This window comes from Abrus precatorius, unplaced genomic scaffold (assembly GCF_003935025.1).
Source record: "Abrus precatorius isolate BTA unplaced genomic scaffold, Abrus_2018 Scaffold11, whole genome shotgun sequence".
Lineage (NCBI taxonomy): Eukaryota > Viridiplantae > Streptophyta > Magnoliopsida > Fabales > Fabaceae > Abrus > Abrus precatorius.
Genome location: NW_020874303.1, coordinates 6805546 through 6828584, shown reverse-complemented (window position 1 = coordinate 6828584; position 23039 = coordinate 6805546). Strand labels below are relative to the sequence as shown.

At 29.2% G+C, this 23039-nt stretch overlaps 2 protein-coding genes and 1 pseudogene across 5 annotated transcripts; 1 reads left to right on the top strand and 2 right to left on the bottom strand.

The window, feature by feature from the left end:
* Positions 1–1657: 1657 nt before the first annotated feature.
* LOC113854718 (renalase) lies at positions 1658–6859 on the bottom strand. 3 transcript variants are annotated; one of them, XM_027485894.1, is made up of 9 exons: positions 6681–6859; positions 6480–6579; positions 5804–5984; positions 5022–5094; positions 4748–4927; positions 3431–3528; positions 2989–3077; positions 2739–2912; positions 1658–2082 (listed from the first exon to the last, which is right to left on the bottom strand). In XM_027485894.1, exons 1-9 carry the CDS (start codon positions 6721–6723, stop codon positions 1911–1913), a joined length of 1110 nt encoding a protein of 369 aa, XP_027341695.1. In that variant the 5' UTR covers positions 6724–6859; the 3' UTR covers positions 1658–1910. The 3 variants fall into 3 exon arrangements, with proteins under 3 accessions (XP_027341695.1, XP_027341697.1, XP_027341696.1); XM_027485896.1 differs by having other exon boundaries at positions 1691–2082; positions 4748–4852; positions 6681–6831; XM_027485895.1 differs by having other exon boundaries at positions 1691–2082; positions 5025–5094; positions 6681–6831.
* A 4407-nt stretch (positions 6860–11266) lies between these two features.
* On the bottom strand, positions 11267–15162 carry LOC113855543 (annotated as a pseudogene).
* Positions 15163–16604: 1442 nt separating this feature from the next.
* On the top strand, positions 16605–22032 carry LOC113855116 (cold-responsive protein kinase 1). 2 transcript variants are annotated; one of them, XM_027486602.1, is made up of 7 exons: positions 16605–16775; positions 17831–17975; positions 18163–18278; positions 18396–18606; positions 19268–19505; positions 20335–20485; positions 21441–22032. In XM_027486602.1, the coding sequence occupies exons 2-7, from the start codon at positions 17906–17908 to the stop codon at positions 21816–21818; spliced, it is 1164 nt and encodes a 387-aa protein (XP_027342403.1). In that variant the 5' UTR covers positions 16605–16775; positions 17831–17905; the 3' UTR covers positions 21819–22032. The 2 variants fall into 2 exon arrangements, with proteins under 2 accessions (XP_027342403.1, XP_027342402.1); XM_027486601.1 differs by lacking the exon at positions 16605–16775 and adding an exon at positions 16950–17103 and having other exon boundaries at positions 18396–18607; positions 19266–19505; positions 21441–21992.
* Positions 22033–23039: the final 1007 nt, after the last annotated feature.

Sequence of the window (23039 nt, the reverse complement as noted above, 5' to 3'; positions counted from 1 at the left end):
GAGTTTTTGATAATGGAAAAAAAGAGAGATAATAAAATATATAAAACAGAAACTATGATAATTATTTTTTTAATCATACATACATTATACACACACACACACACACACATATATATATATATATATATATATATATTCTAGACGTTACCCATAAACATGTCCATGAACAAAACAACAATCAACAAGAGTTTGAGAAATTCGAATTTAGAAAACACACAAAAAGAGGAATTATTTTTTTACTGGTGAGTAAAATAAAGGAATCTTTTACAACAGAGACGTGTTTAAGTTTGAAGCCATCACTACACATTACATTACATAATTGCAGATAAAAAAGAGAGTGGGACCAAAGAAATGCTATTTTATCATAGGAAAAATGAATATTTTTCTTATTACATTATAAGATTATAATAATTAACCACAAAAAATGCTTATTCACTACTGAAAAATAGATATGATATTTCTAAACTGAAAACCATTTTTCTGCGCGAAATACTTACCAGTAACTTCATGAGTTCATCATTTTCTCATTCAAAACGCCATAATTTTTATAGTGTAGAACATTTTTAACGTTTTTGTTACTTAAAAAATAGACACAAATAAAGTGTATTATGTTACTTCATTCTACTTTACTCTCTGAAAATATTTAAAATCCATCAAGACTGTTTTGATCTAAAAGCTTTTTCTGAACGTAGAATAGTAAAAACTAAACATGCATAAATGTATTGTTTTATAGCACATGCTCCTTTTCTTTAGCACAAAAAATAAATTGTTTTTGTATATATTTTTGTTTAAACTACATTTAACTTTTATGGAAGACAATCTTGTTCAACTTGGATGAGATTTTTATAGGTAGCAATCATTGATTATTATTATTTATTATAGAAACTCAATTATTTTTTAAATCAATAACCAATCGTTAATTATCATTATGAAAATTTTAGTGGACCTTTTAACATCTCAACGTTACTTTTCTTGCGAATTGGCAATTAATCACTTCCTTATTTCCATTTTTGGGTTCCCTTCCCAACCTTTAATAAAAAGTGACACATTAAAAAAGTTAACAAGAGAAAATATTTATTGTTAATCATGTGTCACTTTATAATTAGAGGACAAGAAACTAGACCGAACTATGTATATAACTCAGTATAGGAAAAGGAATATATATATATATATTCATGATTTTTTTTAAAGATATTGTAATACAAAAACGTGTAGATGTTTAGAAATTGATGAGTTTATAACACAAAAGTTTCCTCCTAATAGCATTTTTTTTTTCTAATATTTTGGCTTTACGTGTTCAGTAATGTGTGCAAAACGTGTAGATGTTTAGAAATTGATGAGTTTATAACACATAAAAGTTTCCTCCTAATAGCATTTTTTTTTTCCTAATATTTTGGCTTTACGTGTTCAGTAATGTGTGCAAAAGCCAGTTTAGTAACCAGAAAGTATTTACTTCCAGGATCCACCAGTTTATAGATGATTAACATGACTTTTGAGTGAAATGAAAAGCCTTAACATCTCAGGCATATAATGTATTCAATTGCATAAATTGCTATTTTATCAGCAGCTCAAAAGTTCCATACGGGGGGAAAATATGCAGCTTTTAGAAATAATCAAATGCAATGGTGCCAAAGAAATTACATGCATACATATACGTATAAACACACTTTAACCATTGGATTTTGGATGCTGATATTTTGAGAATGAAAGCACACTACCACAGTTAATGGTAGATTTGGCTATCATCTTGTGTACTTAAAACGTGTTTACCTTATTATCTACTTTGTAACACAGCAATGTCTTAAAGAAGTTTAGATCATGAGTTTCCCAGGAAAAGAAAAACACAAATAAAGAAACTATCTTTATGCCAAAGTTTGGTCAAGTACAAATAATAATGCCCAAGGGTCCAACTATAAAGAGCTGAGACTTTCTTTAAGCCTTAATGCTGCTGCCAAGCCACTGTCTATGGCACCTTCAACATTGGGACTAACACAGAAGTCTCCACAGATGGCTACTCTCTTGTTTCTGTCCCAAAGACATTTGTTTTCTTGGGCAATACTAGCAGCTGGAAATGCACTGCCCCTACAGAAAAATCAATGATACAAAAATCTTGCCTATCATAAACCTAGAATGGAAATGCAGTTTCAAATGTTGAAGTGGATAAAGAAAAGTTAAACATCGTAGATAGACAACAAAGTAAAATGAACTGATTATTTGAATAGTGATCCATCAGTGCACAAGCCAGATGCATTTTTGGAAAAAATTTATTCACCATATATTGTTAATGACAAGTTAGCATTCATCCAATAACTTGGCAGTACTTATTTCACATTTTTCTTAAACATGTAATGATTGAACTGATTTCAAAAGAAAATAAACATCTCACTTCTCATGCACAAATATAACATTAAATACATGCAAGGATATTCCAAAAATTAGAACTTTGTAATGAGAAAAAGGTCTTCTATGACTGGGTTTATATAATAATCAGCCAGGAGTAAAAGCAACTGAGTATCTAAAATGTGAAAATATTATCGGAGAATAAGCACAGATGAATCACTATCCTCTATTCAGAGTAATGCAACTTGAATATATGGTAATGCTCTATTCTAGAACACTAGATAGTTCTTTGAATGCATGAAAACCTAAGTGTAATGCCAGATATATTATTATGCCCATGACATGAGAACTAATGGTAAACTCAGAGCTCCTATATACATTAATTCTTAGTTACTTACCATCTATGTGCTTTTTTAAAAAATGGTTGAGATATGTTAAGCCCTGTGCCTTGAAATTCTTGGAAAAGCTGTTCAGCCACTTTATTCAGTGTACTGTCTGAGGGCTTCTTGAGTCCAGTTTGAGCAATTATATCCTCTGCATATTCTGCTGTAGAATGGAGAATCCATCTTTCACTGTAGAGGTTACACCCTGTTAGCAAAGGAAACTGAACTTGCAGTAGAGTTGTCCCAGTAAATAAACATTTAATACCTTGCAGTAGAATGGCTTGGCTTGCTGCTATCACAATAAGCCCAGCTTAAAACTTTAGAATTTTCAAAAGAAAAGGCCTTCACTGGAATCTGAATCATAAGTTGAGTTTGGTAGATTAAGATCCTCAATTATATCACAGAAAATGGTACTGAGTGGAAGATTAAAACACTCAGCACAGCCTTAATTCAACTATATCTCAAGTTTTTTCCATGGTCATCAGTGAAATTGTTGGTTACAGAAATTGAGACATTAACTTTGCTAACCTCATTTTTAAGTTGTTTTATACAGTAGATATTAAGCTAAATAACAAGAAGCTACACATAGGAAAGGAAATCAAGAATCATCTTGCCAAAACCAAGCATGAGAAATAAAATGGATCCAAATTCAAATGAGAACTTGTAGAACTTAATGACTGCTTAGGAGTTGTGTAGCTATATCATACTTTTGATAGAGGCTCTGCAAATGCCAGCATTACAACAAAACATGGCTTAACAGGAAGATTGTGCAACTTTTCTGATATCTCCGGCACAAATTTTATATCTGCATCTCGCATATGAGAGAAACAGTCAAAATATATTCCATACTTTCCAGATCAACTAGTTCAAATTCAAGTTGAATCTATCAGTTAGATTATTTGTTGATTATGCAAATTTAACTTTTATTAAATCAAAAAACTCCATCTTACATACCGGTTTAAGTAAAGGAATGTTTTGCTGATCAATTGTACAAGAAACATATTATACTTATTGCAATCTGGCAAGAAATTGTCATCCCTCTCAACTCTCTAGATTATTGTAAAAATGAAAAAGTGAAGGAAATACTTTCCAATTGCATTTGTATCCCATGCTCTCTAGCATAGCATTAAAAAATTTATCATCAAACATTATACAGCAACAACAACCAAACCTTATCTGATTATCTCACTAGGTGTGGTCGGCTACTTCATCAAACATGATAGGCACCCAAAAAGTGTATCCTGATAGCACTAGTTGATTATTTGAACAAAGGAAAACAACAACTGTCAATTTGTGCCTCCTATAATCTATACAATCAATGCATGAAAAATGTAACCCAGTGCTACCAGTGATATCCAGAAAAACACAGAAGGATAAACTTCCAACATATATTTTTGTATGTAGGTCTCTTAAATCAGACACAAAGTAATGCTAAATTTCTCATGACTGTAACTAATATCTCTCGAGTGCCCTCAACCTCAAGCCTGCACATAGAAGAGCCTGTTTCACAAGGCATCTCACCAAAGAAAAAAGGAAGCCAGAACTAAACCATGGAATTGGGTAAAATATGTCAAAAAGATACAGCAAGAGGTCCAATGAAGGTTGATGCTATAGAAGTTACGAAGTCATGATTCATCAAAGTCCCATTTAGGCTTCACTTGTATCCTATTCATAGCAAAAATATTTATGGTCGACAATACCCTTTAAAATAAATTAACCAATAACTCAAGGAAAAAGAAGCAGAAAAAGGCTATTCAACCCAAAGAGGAATATAGCATGTAACATGTTCATTGGCATGGCACTTGACCGATACCAGCTAATCTTCTCCAATCACTTTTACTCTTTTGCCATGTCCTTCAGTAAATGGTTTAATAGCAAATATAAGCTAGATGGTTCTCTATATAGCTGGCTTTCTAACAGAAAGACCTATTAACACATTGTCTCCTCAAAAGATAAAATGAATAAAGGATCACATGGAAAATAAAAAGAGAGCTAAGCAAAGAAAGCCATCATCATATTCATACCAAGTGGTGGCAACCGTCCTGTCACTTCTGCAACCCTGGGAGAAACTATATTCTTGTCTGATGCAACAAGCCCCTTAAATTGACCAAGATTTTGCCCATCCACCCCTATCAATGACCACAGTTTCTCATCATCCAACCATTCAATTTTTCCAATACTTGCACCGAACTTGCTTTCCACACCTAACAATGAGAATATAATTAATAAGCTTTCTAGTGGCTTCACAGTCAACTCTGAACAACAATACTGAATAATAATAAAGAATTAAGTAGATACCACTCTCATTGCATAATGCTTTGCATATAGAATTCATGCCTGGAACACCCACATATCTCTTGCTTAAACTTTCCTAATAAATATTACAGTCAGAGAAACAATTATTCTTATGTGATCTCAGATACACAAGGTTGTGTTACAAGTCATGCTTCTACATAATTTGAATAGTACATAACTAATGTTGAAAACGGCAGTAAAATATGACGTGTTTCCCAGAAAATATATGTTTTTCTAATATCTAAGGTGCTGCTAAACAAATATATTTTCACAAATCTGCTATTCATGTTCTCAGGGACCAAGATTTTATTTGCCATAAGCACATGAAACACAGTTTTGTATGTGCTTACTAAATACAATTTTCTTTATAAAATAAATTAGTGAACTGAAAACTGTGTACGGTGTACATATAATGCATCTGTTTTAAGTATACCACACATGCTAGCAAAATCAGTTTGGAAATGAGCATTGAAAGCTATTTTCCTATGACAGTCCTGAAAGCCCAACATGGCTACAGATTTAAGAATATGTGTACAATATGCAGACTAATAGGTAATTAATTGGATTGAACTCATGTTAAAAAGATTAAATTGTGTATACAAACGATAAATATACATAAATCTAATCCAGATTAATACATTGAGAAACATGATGGAGAGGCCATCAACACAGGGCAAAACACAGCGCTAACCATAAATATAAATTAGAGAATGAAACACTGCATAACCAATCTACACCATATATACTGCACAAAACAATTTAACATATGAATACTACTTGTCAACCTGTTCTATGTTGTTAAATTTACGGGCATGAAAATCGAACGAGCCAAACTTTTCTTTCCATTCAGCTACAAGACTCCTTGATTCCCACTCTTGAACCAGGTTTAACACTTCAGACTTGCTAACTGAGAAAAATGGAGCACCATGGTCAAAATGCAGCTCCTTCCCATCTTCAGTTTTCTCCCTGGATTCCAGAAATTGAGAAAATTTAGGATCGTCTTTCAAATTAACTCTTAGCCAATGAATGAAATTTAAGTAACATTAGGGATGAAGTAACAATGTTAACTGTGTTATACTTTACATAACTGTCTCTAAATACCAGTGCTAATTCTTTTACTAAACAATCACAATCAGCAAAAGTATATCAAAAAGCATTAACATAATAAAATAAAAAAATCTATAACACATATCAGCTGCTACATGCCACCTAAATCCACATATTCAAACCAAACAAACAAAGCAATCAGAACAGCCCAAATCTTTTTTCCCTCAAAAAAGAAAATCAAACAGGTACTAGAAAATTATGCAAGTTGTACAATATAAAAATTCTCCCTAAATCAATTGATCATCTTAAAAATGCTATTCAAAATGGACGAAACAATAATTCCACATAACCCCATCAAAATAAAAGTTGGGGGGAGTCAAAATAATAATAATAATAATAAATAAATAAAAGAACCTTCTTTGGGACATGCGTCCACCAGGGCCTCTAGCTGACTCAAAGAGAGTGACAGAAATCCCATTTCGTGCAAGAGTTGAAGCACACACTGCTCCTGAAACTGCCACCATATAATTCCATAATTATATAAATTAGATTACTAAAAGCCAAAAAGAAAAAAATAACAAAATAAAATCAGTTGGTGTGTGGTGCAGTGCTTACTTCCACTTCCCAACACAGCAACCTTAAAGGCGGCGCTACTCATGTTTCGTAGCTGTTAATAGATTTTGAAACGTACTATGAAGAGAAAGTGGCATAAGATAATACGAAGTAGTTCGGTTGTAACATTGGTAATAGTCATGGTGGTAGCTTAGACTAGTAAATGCATTTGGGTCATTATCAAAGAATTTTCTTAGCTTCCTAATAAACTATATATTCATATTACCACCATACAATTATTATTGATCGTGTTGGCTAGAATAAGACTCACAAAATTAGATAGTTCATATTCTTTTTTTTCTTACAAAGTTTGATACAAAAGAACAAGGCCCAACCCAAAAAGTACAGGCCTAAACCACAAACAATTTGTGTCCTATGATATTATATTACTAATGAGATATCTTAAGATTTTTATTTCTTTTTTTCTTATTAATTTACCAATGACATTCTTAGGATAAGATTTTTTTAATATTATTTTTCTCTCCTATTTGAAGAGAACAGATTTTTGTTAGCTTTTTTTTTTTTTTTTTTTATCTCTTCTCTCTTTATTGTAATGTAAATAGGATGGAAGTGCTTTCATGTTATCTCTTTCTGAATATTCTTTTAACAATATTTCTATGATGTAACAATTTTGAGATTGAGTTATTTGATAAACTTAGATTTACACTCAACCATTTTTTTATTAGTTTAGACGTAATCGTCACCATCTAAAATCCCTCTTTGACTCTTGAAAATTAAAACAAGAAAACACTATGATTGGTCGCACACGCAGGTGGATGTTTGAACGTACATTTAGATCTAAAAATTTAATATGAACATGTAACTAATGTTCATACTAATTGTAGAATAAAATTCTGGGTAATCTAGTGTTAGTTCTGGCTGCTCTTCTCTATTTGTTTTATTTTTATACTAATCTAAACTTTCACAATGTTTCTTGCATATCAAATATATATAATTTATGCTGTATAGATTAAATATTATATCACAATTGGAATGCCAAATTGCCTAGAATTATTTTTTATTAAAATTTATTAAAAATTACAAAGATCATTAATTTAAAAATAAGAAAGATTAAGTCACACATGATTTTTAATCAATAGTAAAACGTGTGTTAAAAAGTGTGTTGTTGGTATTATTCTTTTTTTATATTATAACTTGTATGTACCTGGACATTATATATCGTAGAATGAACATGTCTAATCAATAATTAATAAATTATACATGAATGATTTTTATTTAAAATTTATGAAAACTAAAAATTTAGATGATATAATGGTCAAAATTAAAGGTTAGTTAATACTTACTTAACAATTTTAAAAAATTATATGTAGTTATTGAATTTTAATAATTTAAATAAAACATAATAATTTATATTAATTATTTTAAAAATTTTCTATTATTTTAAAAATGTTAAATAAAAGTGTATTTATTATTTTAAAACATAAAGATATGTAATAATTAAGAAACTTATAGGCATAAATGAAAATTTTAGAATTGTTGTATGCTTCATTCTATGGACTATCGTAATCGTTGATTGATGACCATTTTCTATGTTAACAGCTATCATAGAATGTGGAGAACAGTATGAAAATGTCAATGCAACATGTGACAAAGGCAACATGCAATTATAATATTTTGTTTATCTATTTAAGTAATTAATCCACAACGTGCTTTCAGGTTCGTAACTTTGAACCAAGTTTTCGTAAGGACAACAATTTATCAATTTTTTATTTCAAAAAAATTATTAAATTATGAAATTATTCTTATTATTATTATTTTTCTATAGTTGCAAATCATGAAGCATACTTAACATAAATATAACGTTTGTGTATGGTCTCATTGCACATAATTCACATCAAATAAATAAGTCAAATTTAAAAATTAATTAAATTAGACTCATGTCTTACAAATAATTTTGCTGTTTTTTTTTACTTATTTATTGTCAGAGTCAACATGATTAGGAGAAAAACTTAACATTGCATAAACAGATGTTATGAACAGTTTATTTATAAATTTTGCTTTATTAGTAATAATAGTATTAGATAAATGACAAGATGTCAACTATAATAATAGAATAAAGCAAGGTCAACAGAAAAGATAATCTTAAATAAAGTTTGAATAAAATGCAAATTATAACTTTCTGAAAAAACAGCTATCACATAAAATTTCTAATGTCAACAAGGATAATATTTTTTTGGCATAAATGTTTTCAACTCTTGAAAATATGACTTTTGTGAAATTATTAGTATAAAACATGAAATTAGTGTTCTTGGATTCATATAAGAGATAGAATCATCCAACTGAGTAAAATTAAGAAAGTTTGTTAATATATAAAAATTAAATAACTACCCAAAACTTTTAAAATTAACTATCATAAATATTGGCACTGAAATTAAATAATTTAAATACCAGTAAAAATAAAAAAGATAATATTTTTTTAATGATTAAAAATATAATTAAGCCCTTTTAAACTTTGAAAGATATAGGGATAAAAATTAAAAAGATGTAGATATTGATTGTTGATTAAAAAATTAAGTATTAGTCAATGAAATTTGAAAAAAAAAAACTTTTAATTAGAAAGCAAAGTAACTTCAATAATAAAACTTGTGCAATTACTTTTCTCGATTTTGTGAACAAGTAATCATATAAATGCTTGTAAAACGATCAATGCTTATAAAAAAATGTGACCTTATATCTCACCTAAATGGTCAAAGAGATAAGATAATTACATGAATAAAGTTATCCTAATACATTATTCATTGCAAATTTCTCAAACAACAATGAATTTCTTATGGATGTTTTGGCAAAACTAAATAACTAAGAGTGTGCAAATGGTCTCATTGGTGTAACATTCTTGATATTGGTCATGGGAGACCAAATTCACTTGATTTATTAAAATACAATTTTTGTATATGTGTGTTTAAAGGGACAAGAGTAATGTTATAATTTTTAATAAAATTTTATTATTTATTATTTTTTTATTGTGTTTTAAACCATACTTTAAAAATTTTGATTAAAATAATATATTTTAATAATTAAATATTAAAATATTATTATTTTTTAAACATATTAAAAAGAGTAGTTTTTGTCAAATGTTTTATTTTTCTGTGGTTTTTAATCATAAAAAATATTTGTGGTAATTTACACTATTTTCATATAGTCTAAAACTATAAAAAAGAAATTGCAACCTAAAATCGCAATCCGCATATATTTTGCTGCTATTTATTTTCTTGTAGTTCCTTTTAAGCGACTCTAAACTTTCACTACTGTTTCTAAATAAAAATAACCCCAATTTAATAATATGTTTCAAAATAAAATTATTTTAATATATTTTCTAAAAAATTACTTTAATAAATTGACCAAATTGTTGCATGAATTTGGTGTTCAATCAATATATTTTTTTAATTGAGTCACAAAGGTTATTAAGATAATTTTTTTAAAATAAAATATTCATACACATCATTAAAAATCAAATCCTTACTGATATATTTATGAAAATAAATTATTAACTAATTATACAAGACTTTGCTAATATCAAATTAATATATGATTTCATGTAATTGATCACATGGACCTAATATTTGTAAGAGTCAAATTTAAGTACATATCGGATATTATAATACTTGTGCATGGCAAGTGTTTGTGTAAATTAAAAAAAATTACATTTTAACATAAAAATATATATTAAAAAAATAAATTTGAATTTATCATAAATAAAATTTAGTTTAATATGTATATTTTTTATTAAACTTAGAATATATACATATATTAAAATTGTTTATTAAATAAATTTTAAATTATAGTTTTAATATGATCTACATATTTCTTATCATGAAACAAGCGAATATAACCTTCTTTTCAAACAAGCTCCATGGTTTATTTTTGCGATATCTTGAATTTGGCATATGTTGCAGGTTGTTCTTTGATTGAAAAAGTTACTTTGTCTTTTTGTTTTTTAATGAATCAAATGTACTATTTTACCTTTTTTATAACAAAATTTTGAATTAAATAATTTTTAGTCATCATAAAATTATTAAATTTTAATTTTAATAATAATATGATAAAGTTTTTATTAAAGTTTATTTTTATATAAATTGACTTACATAATAAAAATATTTAAATTAACAGTTAAATATATGTATGAATGCATGTATATGTACATATATGCGTGCGTGTATTTATAATTTTAATGCAATATGCAATATAATTAATGGTTATTATGCTTAAATAGATTTAATTTTTAATAATTATAAAGATTAAAGAATAGTTAAAAATGTTTTTTTTAAAATATATTAAAACTTACAAGAATATGAATATATTATTATTATTTTAATAAAAATATTTTCTTGAAATTATTTAATTGAACAATGAGTCCATTATAATATTATTACATTTCTTAGGACATTAATTAAAATTTTAATAATAAGAAGAAGAAAAACAACTTCAATAATGCAAACTTCATACGAGAACATTGTAAAATAATGCCTTATAAAAAGGCTCTTTGATTAAGTTAAAGTACATCAATTCTTATTTTAATTTAATTGATCTATTTTCCATATCATCATAGACTTACTCTTTTACATTTGTCATTACTTAATTTTCTTGATCCTTCTTGCCAAACAATTATCCATAGGCCTTTTATGCGGTAAGAATCTCAGAGGAGATTTCGTATTAAGTTGTTCAAGCCAGAGACAATAAAACATAAGATTCATCAATACAGTGTGCTTTGTAGAACTGACATTTAATTCTATAAAATTAAGCATATTATTAACAGATAAAATGAAAACATATTTAAAAAGTGATAACTTGAAATTTTACTTTGAGAAAGTGTTCCTTTTTTTTTTCCAATGACGTTTTTGCATCTTTTACAAGTAATTTATATTTTTACATGTATAATTTACGAATATAGTCAAACAAGTAGGAAAGTAGGTAGAAGAAAATGATTTTTAATTGTTTGGGTAAATAAAAATTGATAATTCTACTTTCTTAATAAAGTTTTAATGAGATTTCTAATATGGATAATTGTTTTACTAAATTATAAGAGGGGTAAATCTATTGTAAAAAAGGGTTCTTAATCTTAAGGTTAATCTATAACAACAAAATTAATTCTACACTAATATAGACTTGTGTTCAATCATGCACAAATATTATGTAAGTGGCTTAAAGATAGAGAAAATGTATACTCATAATTCAAAAGAAAATGATGAAGGAAAACTGAGATTTCTAGCTTTGCAAGATCATTCCCAGGACACAATCTAGTTCCTGCTCCAAATGGAATAAATTCTCCAGCCTTGCGTATCTCCTGTTAATGATCATCAATTATTTGTCAAAATAAATCATAAAGCTCTTATTAAGTGTAAAACATATAGAGTCATTTATTTGTTCAATTTAAATGTGTCAAAACTAAATCTTTGAAACTTACATTGCATCTATGAGGATTGAACTCCTTTGGATTAGGATATATTTCAAGGTCAAGGCGAACTGACCTAAACCAAACAAGAACTTTCCAACCTTTTGGAATCATGTAACCTGTAGCAATAAATTGTAGTTAGTATTTTAACATCTACTTCATGTCACCTCATGGTATTAAAACTTGTAAATAAATTACTGTACAAGTTCATGATAAAAACATGTACGAGTTATCCTTATAAACAACACCTAACACAAAAAAAAAAAAAAAAAAAAAAAAAACCTTGTTTTCAAAGTATAGTTTGATTTTAGAAAGAATAGAAAAGGGTCATGATTTATTATTCCATTTATGTTTCATGACTACTAATCATGGCCAAAGTGAGAAAAGAAATATATCAAAGCCTATGCACATTATAAGTAGATAAGTTATTTGACATAGACTAACCATTGATATTGACATCAGATTTTGCCTCCGAAAAACCATTAGTGAGAATGTAATCACACGCAATGTTTCATCAATCACCTATTCATTGTAAACAAATCAAAATATATATAATTATAATATCATCAATTATATGTATAATTTGAAAGTAACCTTAAATCAACAATATCCACCTTAGAAAGAAATTCCATCTTTCGAACTTCATCAAGTGACAAACCTTTTTGTGTTGGAGCCCTTTTCCTAACTATTTCCTCTTGTTCGTCCTATTCAAGGAGGTAATTGCAGATAAAATTATAGATTTTGGATGAAAGATAGGACATGAAGACATTATTTAGGCAAAGTAGTAAATGCATATGTTTATGATCATTAGCAATTGCAATATCAGGTGGACTAATGATAATTAAGTAATTTGATAGTTTATACTTTAGCCTTCTTGAAATATTCTGGATGCCTTTGGAGAAAATAGGTTGCTCACATGGTAATATGTCCTGAGGATTCATGACCTGCATTTAAGTACATCAACATGATATCGATGATGTCTTCATCACCCAATTTTCTTCCATTTTCATCTTCAACATCTATCAAAGCATCGATCATATCTTTGGTTCTTTTGTTAAGTAAATTTTCCTTCCTTTCATTTCTTTGGTTATCCACAACAGCTTGAAATACAGCCAACAGATTTTTCCTGGCCTAAAATTAAAAGAGAAAAAAAAAGTAAGATATGACACTTAAAGAAGAAACTTCAAGGTTTTCATAAGCAATAATGTATTATTTATTGTTATGATTTGTGACTCTTAGAGAAAGACTTTTGCTTCATTTGGAGAACATACTCAAGAAGATGAGATTCTTAATGGTATGCTTGAGTATGTTGTTTTAATTACAAAAAAATTAATCATGTAAAAGAATCCATGCAATAAAGCAAAATAAACACAAGCAAACTTCTTACTTTTTGTGTAGTCTTCATATATTTAATGCTTAATGTAAGATGGTGATAAAAAGTTACCTTCAATGCTTTATGGAATGCAAATCCAGGAAGGTTAATTCGCATAGCTCTAACTCCATGATTAAGTGTTGTGTATTCTTTTTCCAAAGCCTCCATAAGAGATTCACTTTCTGCTCCAAGAAAAATATGCATAATGATTTTAAAAGTAAGCTTTCGCATTTGAGTTAAAAATTCAATGTCTCCCATGGTGGTCCATTTCTCCAATGAACTTATCACAATTTCTTCAATATATTTCAAGTAAACAGACAATGCTTCATAGCCATTGATTGAAGAAGATGTTAAGCGTCTAAGGCGTTTGTGTTCTTCATAAGGCATTGAAATAAATGACTTTTCTCCAGTGAGCTCTACTGTGGAAAGAGGCCAGCCAAGAGTGAATTTATCATCATCTGTTAAAACTCTTTTACATGCTTCAGCTGTTGTTACAATGACACTTGGATTTCCAAACATAAGAACCTTGTATATGCCAGTCTTTCCAAATCTGCATTGTTCATTACATTAATACTTTAATGAAATAGTAATTAATTAAACTTAACAAAATATGAATTTAATTTCAAATTATTAGTGTTTAGTTTTTTCCCGTGTTTTAATGGGAATTTAGAGTCCTTTGAATATATTAGAAGACATTTGTACTAAGACTTAAAAATTACCCCAAAAAAATATTGTAAAGCTTTGAAATTATTTCTTAGAAAATAACCACTCCATGAAACCATTATTTATTTCATTTTATCCTATTCGGTGGGCCAACAGCTGACAAATTAATTCTTATAGCTTGATTAGTGTTTGTTTGTATAGTAAGGAAATGAATGTTGGTTGAAAGTAAGAATTTATTATTTCCATTTAACATAGATAAAACAATGCATATTTCAATCACAATTGTGGGATTTGATTTAAAAATCGTGTCATAATTCCTGAATTACAATACAAACAGAGCATAAATAAATAATCCTTTAATACAACCAAAGCTTTTATAAAAATTCTTTGATGATTGTGATATACACTTAAAAAAAAAAGTAAAACTTTATGAATGGACTAAAATATAAAGTCTTTAAGAAAATTATCTAACATCTTAAACAAAACAATTGTTCACTTTTTGTTTGAAGCAAAATTTGATAATTCAAATAAATCACAAAATTAAGGCTCATTTATAACAGAAATGCTAGTAACAAATACTCAAACACATTCTTTTTAATTAATACATTTCTAACTATTGAACAAAATTTATTAAAAACTATAAAAATATAAAAGAGAAATCTTAAATTAAAAATAAGAAAAATTGAATCATACATAACTTTTGTAGTTTTTAATAAATTTTAACCAGTACTTAAAAATGTATTAAAAAAAGTAAGTAAAGTATAAAATCATTTGTAAACTAGCTTGTTGAATACTGGAAAAAGTAAATAGAGGGTAGGGTGGAAATTACCTAGAGACAAAGGAGGCCATGAAAGAATCAGGGTCATTGGTCTTGAAAGCTTTAAGGAAGGACCACATGTTGCCTATTATAGGCCAACCCATATCACCAGGGGGAAGAAAGTATTGCTTCCCACCCAATCTATATTCTTGAGGAAGAATTTTAGGACCAAAAGAGCACCACCAACAAGAAATACACTCATGAAACTCATCTCCATGATCATCACTTCAAGTCACACACACCAAAACTTACCCTCAACTTGTAGAGGTACTTGAGTCTTAGTGTGTATAAATAAGATTGATTTTGCATAAATATTAAATGTTATATTTATTAAATTTAATACAATTCAATCTACTCATTAAATGCAATATTTTGAATGACACAGTACCCAAATAAATATATTTAATATATTAATTAATTTCATGACTTATTATTATTATTATTTTATGTTCCTTTTTAGCAATGAATTTAAGTAATATTTGCTTAATAATTTTTTACATCGTTACTCAATCATAAATTGTTAAGCAAAAGTCAAAACTCTTACTGTATTATATATAATTAATAAATATAACATTTAATTGCATAGTAACATTTAATATATAATTCTTTATTTATATTATTATATATTATTTAATAAATAAAACATTTAATTTATACTAACATTTAATATACAATTCTTTCTTTATTTAATTAATCATGTTATATTTATTAATATAACACTTAATTGTGCAGTAACATTTAATATAACACTAGTTATAATATTGAAAATAAAATACATAAAAATGATAAATTTAAATTTAATAATTGATACGAAAGCAGGTCATTCATAATTTTATCAGAAAGTTAAATATTTTTAGTTGGAATTAATACTTTTAGATTTTTAGTATTTTATATATTATTTTCATACTTATCATTATATACTTTGTTTATTAAAAATACATATTTATTTAATGCCAATTTTTTTATTAAAATTTTACGCACGTTAAAATACTAAGTATTTAATGTTACGTTAATAGAGTGGTGTAATGAATTTTACTTACATTAGAAATTCTCATTCCCACAGATTATACGCCAAAGGTCAAATAGGAATGTTAATTTGGGTTAAGCTGAACGGACCGATTCATACAACCTCCTTTTCACAATGGTGGATTTGGTCAAAATATGTGTCAATAATGAAGTGAAGTTAGTTAACCCATTTTTTAAATTTTTAAATATTAATTTTTATTATCATAACTTATTGTTTAAATATTTTTATTTTTAAACAAAAATAAATAATGATTATTTATTGTTTGTTAACCAACCTGATAGTGTGGATTATTAGGATTGACAAAGAGATTATTATATTAATAAATAATGATTATTTGATACACGTGTAGTTATATGTACTTATAATTTTTTAATATACATTCAATGATATATAATAAATAATAATTTTTTAATATTTTATTATTTATTATTTTTCAATTGTGGGCAATTTGAGTGTGTAGAAATCACAGCCTATAAAAATTATGCGTCATGATTGACACTATTTACACGCAATTGAAAAAAGTAAAATTATACAAAAAGAAATAAAAATAGCCACTTGATAAATGTGAAAAGAGAAAGTAGTTAAAAAAAACAGCCGTACGATAAGAAAGACAAGAGATTAAGAGAAGTAACAGTTGAAGCAACCTTGGTCTTATGTCTGCCAGGGAAAAGCAAAAAGGGAAGATTCAAAGCGAGTACGCGTCGGTTTATGGTTTCATAATCATTTCATTAACCCAACCCCTTCTTCACGCTTTCTCTTCTCCACAATTACACCACTATCTCTAGTTGTTTTTTTCTCCACCTTCTCAGGTTTGTTTCTCTCATGTTACTTTTCTTTTTGTTTTTTGGGTACCCTTTACTCATGGCTTTGTGTTTTGCTTTTATTTCTTCTTTGTACTTTCGAAAGTTGCAATCTTTTTTCTTTTTGGTTTCTGGGGGAGATGGTAGTTCTGATTTTTTTTTTCTTTTGAAAAGTTTCTTTTTTTGGTTGAGCTTTGGTTTCATCTTGCTGTGGCAGTCAGTGGTGAATTAAATTCAGTTTTTGAGCTGTGGAAAGCGGCACAAACTGGATCAATGTGAAGATATTTACATTTGACCTTTAAATGTAGCTTGAGATGCAAAAGCATAACTCTTAAAGGTTAGAGCAAGAGAAGTTGTAGAATCAAGTCAAAAGCATGGTTTTCATTTGAAAATTTAAATTATGCATTGCTAAGTGTTAGGCAACGAATTATATTTGTGAAAATTCTGAGTTAAAGTACATATCATTCACATGGATAAAAGAGTGGAAGGGTGGTACAGGAGTGGAGAAAAGGCCTGATTTGAATTGACAGCTGAGAGAGTGTTTGTGCTTTTGAGTTATGATCAACTCCATCAGTTTGTATTTTATTGTTTGTTTGTTTGTGCCTTATGGTATGGCATTGGGAGAAATTGAATACATTTCTTGCTGGCCCTCCCTCACTTTTTATGGACTTTTCAAAAAGATTTGCCTTCATAGAATTTCTTTTGTCAATCTACAATGCATTGGGTAAATCAGTTGAATTTCATTCTGATAGTGATATTTGATAATTTGAGTCTCAGTAGTTTCATTATGAATCTATGATTAGGCTTCATTTCTTTTGATATACACCTATTTTATGAAAAGAACCTGTTTCAATGTCACTGGAATATTGTGGCAAAACTTGAGCTACGGTATCAGTTATTATTTTTTGCATCCCACATCTGCTATAGAAAACTACGAATGTGGTTTGTAATGATCTTGTAGGGCCTGGGATTTTTGCATTATCTTTTATCCTGTTCAATTATTTGTATGGACTTTCCTCTTTATTATTATTCAAAACTTTGACACTTTTTTATGGTTCAACCAGGTGACCTTGGAAGTGGTTTCATTGGAAGCAATTGTTACCATTGGATATTTGAAGCTATTTGTACGTCATTTAGTCATGCCTTGTTTTCCTTTCTTATTCTGTAAGGTGTCTTCTTCAGCAAAACAAGAACAAGAAACTGATGAAGGTAACTAAACTACATGCCATAACAAATTACTATAGGCTATACCAAGATGGAATTGTGTAGTTTTTTAAATTTGATTAATTTTCTAGGGACATAATTGTATGCTTGAATTGAGATATCTATTCCACCATATATTGATATAAAAAAAATATTTACAATTTTAGATTTTAATTGAATGTACTTTGAATAGATATTTCAGGCATTCATAATGTTAGGCTCTACACCTACAAAGAACTAAGAAATGCCACTGAGGAATTTAGTCCGGCCAATAAAATTGGAGAGGGTGGTTTTGGCTCTGTTTACAAGGTAAACTAGATCACTTTCAAATACTGCATGCATCATCACAGCAATTGGCCTGGTCATTGTCTTTTCCTTTTGCTTATCGATGACATGAAATATTAACTTATTATAGTCGATGATCAGGGACGGCTTAAAAATGGAAAATATGCTGCAATAAAAGTTCTTGCACCTGAATCAAGGCAAGGGGTGAAGGAGTTCTTGACAGAGATTAATGTGATCTCAGAGATAGAGCATGAAAATTTGGTCAAGTTATATGGTTGTTGTGTGGAAAAGAATAACAGAATATTAGTCTACAATTACCTTGAGAATAACAGCCTTGCACAAACTCTTCTAGGTAAATGCATTTCTTTTTTCTGGGGATTGGGTAACTGTCTGCATTTTATCTGTTGATGCTTGGCATGAAACATGGAGAGTAATCTTATCCCTGAGAATCCATTTTCCTGGAATATTGTTGGAGAGAGTCTCTTGCACAAAGCATTCTGGAAAAAGTTGAGAAAAATGACTTACTTCATGGTTTTATTTTTGTCATGTGTTAATAACATACACGCTGGGTAACCAACCCAACAACAAACTCTCGTTAGTTAATTCTAGTTAACGATGTAAGGGGATGAGTTAAAGATTCTTCCAATGTATTTCTGGGTCCAATGGAATTCATAGGTATAAAAAAACAAATGATTTTATATTTTACATCTCTAACACCCCCCTCATGCAAGAGCCCTCAAGGCTTGAAGCATGGATAAAACATAGGCCTACATACCTTGTGTTGAAATTCAACTTTTTATTAGAATAATGGAGATGTCAAGGATTAAATTCTAGACCACCTGGTCATAGAGACTCTAATACGATATCATGAACCAACTATCTCAAAAGCTTAAGTGAAAACACATGAATGGTTTTCATATTACATCTCTTTAATGTTTTTTTAATCTAGTCTTTGACTCTACCAATCTTGCTCTAATTCCTTTTTAATCATTTTTTTTTCTCTTTTTTTATAGGAGGTCACCATAGTAGTCTGTACTTTGATTGGCAAACACGGTGTAGAATATGCATTGGTGTTGCACGTGGGCTTGCCTTCCTTCATGAAGAAGTAAGGCCTCATATTGTTCATAGGGATATAAAAGCAAGCAATATCCTCCTTGACAAAGATCTTACACCCAAGATTTCAGATTTTGGACTTGCAAAGCTTATTCCAGCAAACATGACTCACGTCAGCACACGTGTAGCAGGAACAATGTAAGTATTGTAATTACAATCACTGAGACTTTGTTAAAGAGTTTGGAGGGAAAGGGAAGGAAAGAATTTGAAGGGTAAGGAGAGGAGGGTAAGGGAGGAGGAAAGAGGAAGGAGGGTTAATGAAAAACCCTCTAAATTGGAAGAACTTAAAAATATGTGAGCAGAAGGGTTTTGGAGGGCCTCTCATCTAAAAACTCTCAAACAAGAGTTATAATTAAATAAGCCTTCCTCTTCCCCCCATTTCCCTCAAAAAATTAACTCTCAAATAAAGCCTGAAAAAATTGCAAGATTTTTATTTTGTTTTGTTTTGTTTTGTTTTTCCTCTTGAAACTGCAAAGCTGCCTTTCTGATATCACATTGGTCAGAATTAGATGCTACTTTACTGGAAAATTAGAATACAGTTGAAGATTGATCATATTCTGTATATTTAATTTGTAACAATAATTTTTTATGTCAAATGATTACATTGAAGTTTATATTCATATTTTGTCATAGTATCTTCATCACACCATTTTAGTGGTGACATAAAATTGAGCCAGTGCTGTGCATAAATTTTTTTGATTAAAAACTGCGTTGCACACATAATCTGGCTAGTTCCAAATTCATCTGCTCAAACAAAATCCCTGAGATCATTTTCAGTGCTGCTACACTGTTCATATGTGTTAATGGAAACATCATATGTGGTTTGGGATATTATTATATATTGCTCATTCTCTTTCCCTCCTCACTTGAGAAAGAGGAATGCTTTTCTTTTGCTGTTTACAAATGGATGTAATATTTTTCAATCAATTATTTACATAAAAAAGTGCTAATGCATGGTCTATTTCAGAGGCTATTTGGCACCAGAGTATGCAATAGGGGGGAGGCTGACACGGAAAGCAGACATTTACAGCTTTGGTGTCCTTCTTGTGGAGATAGTCAGTGGAAGATGTAACACGAATTCACGACTACCAATAGAAGAACAATTTATTCTAGAGAGGGTATGGATTTCTCCTATTTCCAATTGTGTTGGCATATCCTTACTAGAATCAATTCTTACAATAAGTTTGTTTATTCAATCGTCATCTATTATAACCAAACCTGAATTCACCATGTTCCTTATTAATTACTTACCTGAATTCCCCAATATTTAAACTTATGTGCTCATATCTATTATAATACAATGCAGTTTCATATCCATATGTGAAAAGATATGACAAGCCAAACCAGTCATAATTTATTTTGTTCCTTAAGCATAAAGTAAAAAAAATCAAAATGATATCATTATTATGTTAATCTAATTCTAGTTTTAATTGTGCATTGTAAACACATCGATGATTCTTATAGGAAAGTGTTAGGAAGCCACCTATACTAAGGGGTATATTTGGTAGGAGCAAAGAGGATCTGGTTCTCTTTGGGAGGGAATGGTTAATATAATAGCCCGTGAGAGAAGCAATCAAGGGGAATTGAGATCTCAGGGAAGGAATGGTTAATGTTACAGATTGCCAATGAGGCAATCAAGGGGAAGTGAGGAAAAGTTTGTTGTGTATGGATATAAAATGGAAAGAGTGGAAGATAGAGGGGTGAGGGGAAAAGAAGAGAAGAGTAAGGGAGAGTGCAGATTGGCTCAGATACCATGCTATCTATTTTCTGTTTCAGTTCTTTGAATTCCATTGTAAATCCTCCACACAGGTACTGATATCAGTATCTTCAGAAAAATATTACAGTTGATTAACCATAACTGAGTGTGCTTTGATCCAGAATGTTAGAAGATTGTCTCTGTTCTCACTATCTCAAGAAGAAAGTCTTTCTTATGATTTATTCATAATCTGGAATTTATAACTTCACATTTTTTTTTCTATGCTTTGGCATTTCATTCATTGCATAAGTGTGCACATTTTAAAACATTATAATTGATTTCTGGACCTCCTCTTATTTTGGCTTCTGTTCTTACAGACATGGCATCTTTATGAGCGAAAGGAATTGGTAGAGCTGGTGGACACATCACTAAACGGAGAATTTGATGCCGAGCAGGCCTGTATGTTTCTAAAGATTGGCCTTCTTTGCACTCAGGACTCTCCAAAGCTCCGGCCATCAATGTCTTCTGTGGTCAAGATGCTCACTGGAAAAATGGATGTTGATTACTCTAAGATAACAAAACCTGCCTTAATTTCTGATTTTATGGACCTCAAAGTTAGAAGTAAACAAGAAAGTTATACTGATACAAAGAATTTATCTACATACAATACATCATCCTCCTCAGACAACCACGATACTACCATGTCATCCACTGTAACTACAACCTTCACTGCAAAATATGATCAAAGCATGTAAACATCAATCAGTAATGATTTGTCTTTTAATTGAAAAATCATTTCATTTACTTAGGCATGAATCTCTCATGTACGTTTTGCAACCTTTTCATTCTTCTTGAGTGTTGTTTTTGTCCTTGGATGTAGCCTAGCCCTGCATAACTAGGAAGTTGTTATACATGTTCTGTAAATATGAGCCGGCTTGTATTTAATGATCAATTTGGATTTATTTTTTTCCTCTTTGATGTTTCCTGTTTCTATCTCTCTCATTATTTATCTTTTCTCGAAAAACTTTTGTAGAAAGGCCCTTGTCAATCCATATACACTTAAAATTATAGAAACACATTTTTCACATCATGTCATATTTGCCTTGAACATGGAGTTGAGATTTAAGGAATAATGTTACCACTCCATTTCCTATGCCTTAGTCTTTTGTACTACTATATCGGGTAGGAGCAATAGTGTTTCAAGTTCTTGTAATTCTGGCTCAAGTTGATATCATGAGAGTGGTAAACTTTCAAACTTCAGGCAAAATTAATGAAACTTCCATAATCGAACTATGCTAGGGAGAATAGGGAAAAACTTGTGTGCAATTCAGAATACTCGGTCAACTGTTGGATGAAAGTTGTTCACAACTTCCTTGTTTGTAAGCCTTTAACAGTTGGTGATCAGAGTCAATAGACATGTCCCATGTCTTGAAGACCTTTTGTTATGGTTCATTTCTCTGACAAAGGTGCAACATTTTCCATATAAATACCATTTTCCAAAGGTTCTACGTTGGTTTTGAGGATTAAAAAGTTAGTGTTCTAAAGGTGTGTGTTTTGAGAAAATAAATGTTAATAGAGCTGATGATAAGTAACTTCAGTAAACTTTTATTATGTAAGAAACTATTTATTATTTTGATAATATGAAATTGTAATAAATGTTATATTTTAAAATAAAATATTACTATTTATATATGCTTAAATTTATTTTTAAGGAGTAAGGTTAACAAAATTGTTTTTTATTTTTTATTTTTCTTTTTACTTCTTGTTATAAAATTGTTACTTTGTTTTTTTAATATTTTTTAAAGGTTTGTGCAAGAAACAATGTAGATAACTTTTTATTGTTTTTTCTATTTCGCATATTAATGTTTGAGAATAAAAAATAAAATAAACGTGACATCTTTATGATTAAATTCCTTTTCTTAAATCAAATAGTCCCTTGATTTTTTCACCATTGAATAATTGTTTGATGAAGTCTT

What these genes read in the sequence shown, in the direction of transcription:
- LOC113855116 (XM_027486601.1), top strand. Translation starts at nt 17,906, where the DNA reads ATGCCTTGTTTTCCTTTCTTATTCTGTAAGGTGTCTTCTTCAGCAAAA. An exon ending in AGAACAAGAAACTGATGAAG is followed by an intron (nt 17,976 to 18,162) that starts GTAACTAAACTA and finishes TACTTTGAATAG; the next exon opens with ATATTTCAGGCATTCATAAT. An exon ending in CTTGCACAAACTCTTCTAGG is followed by an intron (nt 18,608 to 19,265) that starts TAAATGCATTTC and finishes CTCTTTTTTTAT; the next exon opens with AGGAGGTCACCATAGTAGTC.
- LOC113854718 (XM_027485894.1), bottom strand. Translation starts at nt 6,723, where the DNA reads ATGAGTAGCGCCGCCTTTAAGGTTGCTGTGTTGGGAAGTGGAA. An exon ending in AATTTAACAACATAGAACAG is followed by an intron (nt 5,095 to 5,803) that starts GTTGACAAGTAG and finishes AATATTTATTAG; the next exon opens with GAAAGTTTAAGCAAGAGATA. An exon ending in TTTAAAAAAGCACATAGATG is followed by an intron (nt 2,083 to 2,738) that starts GTAAGTAACTAA and finishes ATTTTTCTGTAG; the next exon opens with GGGCAGTGCATTTCCAGCTG.